The following is an 8,662-nucleotide window of genomic DNA, read 5'->3' as shown; positions in this document are numbered from 1 at the left end:
CTTTCTACTTCACACAGTCACAATTGGAAAAAACACCACTAACCAACACGGATAAAGAAAATGGTTCTCAGACTGTTTCCATGACTTCAGAAGAAATACTGCTACCATTCGTAGTACAGGTGAAAGTCTCATAATATTGGCAATAACATAGCTGCTACTCTAGCAACAATAAAAATTACATTTTTTTTATTATACATTTCTATTTACCAAATGAAATGCATTAGACAGATAACTACTCACATGTGACAGTGTGACAATAGTTCCTCCTGTAATGTGAAGACACAGACCAAATAAGCTGAATTTTATTCAATTATAGTTTGAAATATATCAGAGCAAACACACACAGAGTATATTTTGGACCCCATAATGCTGTGATTTCCCATTCATTTGAACAGTATGCTATAAAAATTCCATCAGATCATTGATCTGCTTTCTCACAGAGTGTTAATATAACAGTTAATTATAGGACAGATGTGATACAGCAGCATACTGGAGAGGAAAGAGGAACTTCACAAAATTCAGTAATAGGAGATACCCTGAGAAGTCTGTCTGGTGTAAGAAATATTGCAAAAACTCTTCCTTTGGTAACTGAGTGTTACCTGGGCTGAATTGTGTTGAGTCCTGGAAGCTGGGCTGTTTATTATTGTTGAAATACTGCTGACTGATTGATTGAAGACCAAACAAGGGAGGGAATGTTAGTAGTTCTACTGTGAATGCATACAGGTTTCTGTTTCTGTAACCCTCATCCAAATTAAATAAAGAAGAATTCTGCCATTCACTTCAGAACAGTCCTTTGTTCAAGCCAATGTGCCTTCATAATTGAAGCTGAGTTACATTATATTTTTTTTTTATACTAAAGGGATCCCTCATGCACCTGCTGTTTGGGATTTGGATCTTAAACTCTGTTTTGGCAGAGCATAATGTCAACAGCAAGCAAAAAGATGATGTCATTATGATGTGACCATTGACTTGGAAGTTAATTGAAGATATTGCTTTCATAGACAACACAAAGTGATATCCAAGCCAAAAATTTCATGTCCCTTGTCATTATAAAAAAGTTTTCTCAGACTAATGAGACCAGCTGTTCCTATCCACCCAGCTGCTCCCCACCTTAACTTACATATTTTATATATCCCAGAAGGCACTTAAAATCTGCAGCATCACTGTTGAGTTTATTGCACTATTAACTTAAAAACTGCATCAACTGTTGTGTGGTATTTAAGTAGAAAATTTACTGTGAAAGGTTTATTCTTGCAAGAAAAGAATATCGCTCTCCTTTGTTAATATTCTAGGATACATAAATGCAATTTAATTTATTTTTGGTCACCAAAATAATTTTTTTTTTTTTCACTCATAAGATATTTGCACAGCTTCCATCTGTAACTGGTCTTTCCAATGCAATTGAAAAATGAAGGCATCAACATTGAACATACAGTCTTTCTAGCATAACTGGGCACTTAGGCAGAGTCACATAAATAAAAGTTACTAGGTTAAGAATGAGAAAAGAATGTTATAGCTATAGGGGCACATACTTACAACTGTTTCTGCTTTGTTGACATAAAGCTTTAATACCTTTGCCTTATTGTACTTACTACTTTATTACTCTATTAGAGAGTATCTACTAATATAGTCCTGCAAAATTTGATTCACAGTGTGAGCTAAATTGGGACTTTCAAGTCAGATTTTGAAAAAGAGAACGGAGAAGGGATACTCCTCTGAAAAGCAGTTTTGATATACAGCCTCTTACTTGTGCGGTGCATGTGTGAACTTGTCTGGTTAGCCATGCTAGGAAAAGCAGAAGAAAGATGCATGGAAACATGCCTTACCCCATCTTATTAGTCTTTAGACATTTGAAACGTGTGGATGACAACAAGGAATAAGAATCCTGTCTTTCTGCAGAAACTGAGTCTGAAAATGCATGCACACAAGGAAACATGAAATGACCAGCTTTGAGTCCCAAAGTAATGAAGTTTTAATCTAAAATATTCTGTAGTGGTAAGTCTTGCACACTCACCAATGAGTGTAGCACTACCATACGCAAATAACAAGACTAAAAAAAGAATGATTTTTTTTTTTTCTGAGATGTTCCAAAACAATGTTGATTTATTCAAGCACAGTAGATGTTATATAACCTACAACATCAGGAAAAAGGTACAAGGAACAGCAAAGCACAAGTAAAAGGATTATACACCATCAACAGTAGATGTAGCAGTATTCTCGATGAAGTATTAACTTTTGGGTTTTTTTCCTAGGAGAATTCTTTCCCTGTCCTTACTCTTTCAGCAGTATTCATGGGATAATTAATCATTGTAGTTTAAACTTTGTCCTCTGCAGGTACAATATACGGCTTTCAAAGACTCACACTAACCCATGTTGTGAAGCAAAGGGCAAGACTTAGTCCTGCAGTGCCACCCTGATTAATGACTTGATTGGTATTCCTTCTTGTACTCAAGGGGAGTGGTAGCCTTTGAATTGGACATTGAATTCTCATAAAGTCTTGTATTTATTTTGTATTTGCAAGAGCGATCACAGACTTGGCTAGCTGCCCTGAGGACAGAGGACTCTGGAGCAACACACAAATGGTTGTACTTTAAACATGAGATGGTAGAGTTTTACAGAAATAAATACCTGTATTGCATAACACTGCAACGGTGTTTTCAGAGAATTTTTTTTTCTTTTTTATGAATAGATATGGCATGACTTCAAAGCTCACTATTAGTGTTTCTACAGTCCCAATCGGAATGTGCTTCAGCCTCTTTCTTTCATTCTCTTCTAACTTTCTTCTGTTGGCTTTTGTTGTTATTTAGCACTTCTTTAGAAAAAGTCTAGCAAATATTTTTAAATACAGTAATGTATGTGTGGAAAGTGAATGCTGCTCTTGTTAAACTGAAAATTCACACTCAGAATCCTAGTTTTAAGTACTGTAACTCTTGAACTTAGGGCATCTATTGCTAGAGAATATTACCATTATTATTATTAATGTGGGAATGATTTATTGTCCATCACCATCATAGCTTCCAGACAGTGAAGCAGAGCATGAACTATTGGATCACTACTACCATGTTAGTGCTAGGATCTCATAGCATTCACGTCGTGATCTCTGTAGGATCAGGAGGTGAAGTGATCAGGAGGTGAAGTGACCACTTCAGGGTGACAGGATAAGGTCTTGTATAATCATACCATCCCTGCACAACTGTACACATTTGGTATGACATACTGTCTGTGGGCCCCTTTGAACTTAGGGTCTAGGGCATGAGTCATGTGAGCTTCTGCTCCAAGATGTCACCCTGATGTGGTCACTTCACCTCCTTATCCTAGAGATAAGAAAGTGAATGCTATGAGATTCTAGCACTAACATGGTAGTAGTGATCCAATAGTTCATGCTCTACTTCACTTTCTACAGAGGCAAGCCATATTGTGCAGGGGTTGGAGAGGGATCATGTGCATGTGTCCTGCTTAGCAACAGGCAAGACACTGGTATCAAGTAGCTTTATACATCTAAAAGTATCCTCAGTACCAACATCAGGTGTAAATATTGCTCTGGCATTCACAATTCAACACTTATGCCCCAGGCTGCCCTGGATAACCTGCTGCAGGTGAACTTGATGCATCTCGGACTTCTTGTACTCTGTCTCCTGGTCCTGTACCCTGGTAACATTTTTCCTTTCCCAGCAAAAAAGTTGGTGAAAGTGGTGGGCTTAATCTGTGACTATATGGAGGCACTAGTTGAAGGTAGGACCATATGAAGGTATACTATACTTTCACCTAGGCCAAAATCTCTTAGGTCCAGATGGCTCCTGCAGCAATCACAATAGCAAGGAAAAGGGGTAATAATGAGCAAAGAAAAAAATACTGACCTACCTTACACAAAACTCCCTGATTTTATCTTTTGTAAAACTTTAATAGGAGCATGATGGTACTATAATCCTGTTATTTTTGCTCTCTGCCTCATGTAAGATTTGACATTATTGCACCCAAAACTTTCCCTCATTGTTCTATATTCTGGGTCAGCAATGGACCATGCCGGAACAACCCAATAGCAAACTGCTTCACAATCAATCCAACAGGCTACAGCTAAATTCTTAACTAACATTTAACTGGAATCTAGAGTTGAATCCTAAATTCTGGTCTTCCAAACTAGAAACTGATTAACAAAAGAGAAAGGAAAGGTGCAATTCAGAAAATATTTTATTGAGTACAATACCATTTCATTGTAGGCTTTCGTCAAAAGTCTACTTTATAAAACACCACCACCAACCTCTCTGAGGTTGAATACAGCTTGGGCAGGTGCACAAGGAATGGGAGAGAGAGGGGCAGCATCTGCAAATTTTCATGCAAGCAGCATAATATGGAATATTTGCATCCAGACAGTACCTTGCCATAGTGCCCAAGTTTGCACCATCTCACGAGAAAAAAATTAATGAATCTACATTTAAATTTTACAAAGGATTGTAACAATCAGTTACAAGTTCAGATTTACAGGGTGTTGCCATTGCATGTTCAATGTGTAAACTCAAGATCATAAAATGAAAATTAAGAGCTCAGAATGAAAGCCCTATAGTAAGCCTTGTATGAAAACAGGACTAACTAACTCCAGAAACTTATGGCTAACAAGAAATCATAACTCCTGTAGACAAGGAGAGTTGTAACTTTTTACCAATCCACTAACATCTAGCTTCCATTTTAGCAGATGGAAGACCATAAAAGTTCCTGGAATTCTAGTTAATTCCACAACACACAAGTGTAATAAAGACATGGCATCATGGTTCTCAGAAGGAGATTAAATAAACAGTAGTCCACAGGCAATTTTCAGTTGCATGAGACACCTGCTAAACTCATATAAAACAACCTTTAAATGGGCTAAAAGTGTGGTAACATCTACATTAATGAATTTGCTGCTTACTAGAATGTAGACTAATGTAGACACCAGAAAATGGTGCAAGTGTTTGGTTTCAGCAATGGCAAATCATAAATATGCTATAAAATGGAGGAACAGTCATAAGCAACCTTTAAAATGTCCCTATATTGCTTAAATTCTTCTCTCAACCCTCCTTCTTCATGAAGTAGATTCTGAGACTGCAGGAAGTTTTCAGGTTGACTATATTTCTGCAGCTAACTCTGGATTTTATGAGCTGGTCCCCACAGAATCTTTAAGTCTGCCATGAAACCTGCACTGTACTGCCAAAGAATTTCAGGAGCACTTGTTATAACATTAAATACAAAGGTAAGTATAGCAGTTAATATGTCTTATTACACAGAGACTTCCATTGTCCCTTGAGTGTGCATGTGCCAACATGTGTAAGTACTGCCACTTTATCAGGAAATAACTTTATAAAGCAGATGGAAAAATTTACCAACTACAATAATATTTTAAAATTAAAAAGAAAATTAAATCACATTCTAAAGCAAGAAAAACAGAAATGTAGAGTTTAGCATATCCATTAGCAATTAAAGGAGAAAGTCCAGAACAGTCCAGAAAGGCCAAAGTATTCAAATAATTCTGAAAGGTTCTGTTGAAATGAATTTCTTCTTTATTAAAAAAGACAATGCATTCTCAAGAAAGCATCTTCTGCAGTGAAATAATTTAGTTTCTTCATATAGACACATCATACACAATGTTAACAACCATGAAAAACAATACAAAATGCTTTCAAATTTAACAAGTAGAAAAATATAACTAGTATATATGGCAATTGTGAATCTAATACTGTACAGAAGTATTTATGGATTTTTACAAATAAATTATAGCTTAAATGCCCTTTTTAAAATTTCTAAATGTACACTGAAATACAGGTTCTGAAGCTTATCACTAACTTGCCACAAATGAGTGCCAGTCAAATGTTCTGCCCACAAGCTCAAAAAATTTCTTGTTGGGTTCATGGAAATATTCATGCAGTTTCTCAAGTAACTGGATATCTACTTGTGGGTGTGCTCGTCCTTTTGACTCATGTAAACAACGCTCCCTACCACTGTCCCTTAGGCAGTAGAAGCCTTTAGTTTTATTGAAATAAAAGTTTGAAGCATTTATCTGTGGTGATAACCTCAAAAATCTCTCTACCTTCTCTATTTCTGGGAAGGGATCTTTGATTAGTTTATCCCCATCTACAATGTGGATATGATCAAGAGGAAAATACTTCAGCCAGTTTTGCATGTGAATGTAGTATAAGCTTCTGTTTATTGCCTTGTAGTCCACATTGAGTTCACCATCTTTAACCAGGAATTGTTCAATGGATGGATACGGCTTGTGCTTCTGCATGTGATTATAGAACACTTGGGTGTAATCTGATAGTACTCTCTCACTTGGGTCTCTTAAAATAAGGAGTAGTCTCATTGATTGGTTCATGCTATAAACTCTTTCAGGCACTTTAGGTGATGTGAAATATGCTGGAGTTTTTTCCACGGTGATCTGATGGGGATAAGAGAATGGCATTTGGTTAATATACCACTGCAATCCATTTCTGTAATGATCTTCCCAGTCAAAGAAGTGAACTTCACTTTCTGCTGCTGCAATGTCTGGATGGAGACTCAACATCTCTAACAAAGCTCTTGTTCCACCTTTTCTTACTCCAATAATGATAGTCTGTGGCAGCTGCTGGCATGATCCATTAGAATGAATGTTTTCCTTGAAGTCATTTTTTGGAGATGTTTTCTTTAAAAGCTCTCTCTGAACAGACTGAGAAGTTGTCTCAGCCTTCGAATTTATAGCTGGTCTGGAAGGCACTATCTGAGGCTGAACAATAAGCAACACAGCTCCCAGCAGAAAAGCTGCCATGACAGAAGTTCTTAGTCTGGTTTCACTCAAGCAGGTAATGGGGCATAGAGCGATTTCCACCGAGAACAACCTTTAAAAGTTGTTTTTGTTTTGCTGAGTGAATGTGTATTTCTCAAATGGAAACTTTGCTGAAAAAGGGAAAAGAAAAAGGAACACATTATTTTATGCTCAGACATATCACTACTAACACCACACTCCAAGTATCTTTTGCTTTTCACAACTAAACAAACTTCTTTAGCTTTCTGAACTCTAGGCTCATAGATCATCTGGTATAAATAAATTCTTTAAGATAGGCACATACAATAACGTCATGAGAAATTTATTTCCAGTCATCAGGAGACATGAACATTCTGAATCTTTCCCTTGCACCCAAGATTCATCCAGAGTTGGGTTTTTTTTTTTTTTGTAAGAAAAACCAGATTTTAAAAATCTGATTTCATTGGAGTTGAACCACAATCACAAGTGAATGCAGTGCTTTTTTTAATCTGTAAAAATAGGTCTATCTTAGAAACAAAACATAAAAAGGAAAAGGTGTGGACTGGACCAAAGGAGCATTCCTAAAAACTGAGATTCTTGTAGGAAGTCTGGGAATTATAGCCTCCTAAAGGACCATGTGACAGCAACCCAGAAGTAAAGCCTCCAGGGAAAAAGGCTCATGCAATATGGACAGAGCTGCCCAATCATGGGAAGAAGTTAGGAAGAGCTCTGAATGAGTAGAAGACCAAGGAAAATTTGAATCCTTGTGTCATCTGTAAGTGAAGTTAACATTTGCTTTGTGCTCAGTCTCTAAAGATGGAGTCAGGTGGTATGCACTCTAGCCCTGCGAAAAGGTAAGATGGTGAAACTTCCATATGGTAGTCCATAGTATGACTGCATCAACAAAATGCTAAAAGAGCTGTGGTTCCAGTCATGACATTCTGGAAAGAAAATACACAATGCATACTTCTGAAGGTAATTTTCAGAGTTAGCCAGCAAGCTGCTGTGATGTAAACAACTAACTTCACACTTTATCAAAAGACTACTAAATACTACCACTGAACTCCATTTAAAGGTCAGGGTGTTTTTAATGCAATGTTTGAAGTCTTAATGGCCTCACACACAGCATAGCTATTAGATTGCAGTGTTGAGAGCAGGCTGTGTATACAAGCTCCCTAAATTAGGTGCCTTCCAATGACCTGATAACCTCAGTGGAGGGCTGGTGTAAGTCTGATTTTTGGTATTGTCTAACTCCATTTAGAAGTGGAAGTCATGATGGCAGAGCACCTGACTGCTTTTGCCTTAGTCGGCTACTGTAATTATGAATTTAAGCTTGGAACAGCATGTACTGTACCAGCTAACAAGGGCTAAAATATGAAATTACATACGAACAACCTGAGGAAATGCAAGGGCTAGGTTTTGGAAATTCTCCAGGGAATCTGAAAAGAAAGTAATGACTTTTCCACAATAAGCTAAGTCCCAGTGTGACAAGGTCTAATGATGTGTTTCTAAGTGATCTAGAAAGTTCTGTTTGATAGCTTTGCATTTACACAGGTCATGACTCCATCCTGAATGGAGCAGGTCTGCTTCCTGATGTTTGCTACTGATTATTACTTTTATGCTTTCCCTTTTTCTAATCACTTTTAAAGGCTACAAAAGCAGTGATATTGTTAGGAAGCAGAAATCAAGGCTGGGAGGAGAGGGAAGCAAAACATCATGATAGATGTGAAATCAAAACAGTATGTGCTTCCCTGTATGCCTACAGGCTTTGAGCTCATGGGCATGCCCTGCCTTGGGCTGAAGGTCATGTCCTGGGCTGTTCTGTGACATCTGATGTGAGAAAACTTTGGAGAGGAATTTGTTGTTCTTCCATTTTTGGTTGCCTAAGTTTTACCTGGCTGAAAGAGCTCCATT

General features: G+C 37.3%; 1 protein-coding gene across 1 annotated transcript; it reads right to left on the bottom strand.

Annotated features, from left to right (window-relative positions):
- Positions 1-5,567: 5,567 nt before the first annotated feature.
- HS3ST1 (heparan sulfate-glucosamine 3-sulfotransferase 1) lies at positions 5,568-6,816 on the bottom strand. Its single transcript, XM_010174190.1, has one exon. The coding sequence runs from the start codon at positions 6,770-6,772 to the stop codon at positions 5,810-5,812; it is 963 nt and encodes a 320-aa protein (XP_010172492.1). The 5' UTR covers positions 6,773-6,816; the 3' UTR covers positions 5,568-5,809.
- Positions 6,817-8,662: the final 1,846 nt, after the last annotated feature.

This window comes from Antrostomus carolinensis, unplaced genomic scaffold (genome assembly GCF_000700745.2).
Source record: "Antrostomus carolinensis isolate BGI_N321 unplaced genomic scaffold, ASM70074v2 scaffold38338, whole genome shotgun sequence".
In the NCBI taxonomy this organism is placed as follows: Eukaryota; Metazoa; Chordata; class Aves; order Caprimulgiformes; family Caprimulgidae; genus Antrostomus; species Antrostomus carolinensis.
This window is presented reverse-complemented; position numbering and strand designations above follow the sequence as displayed.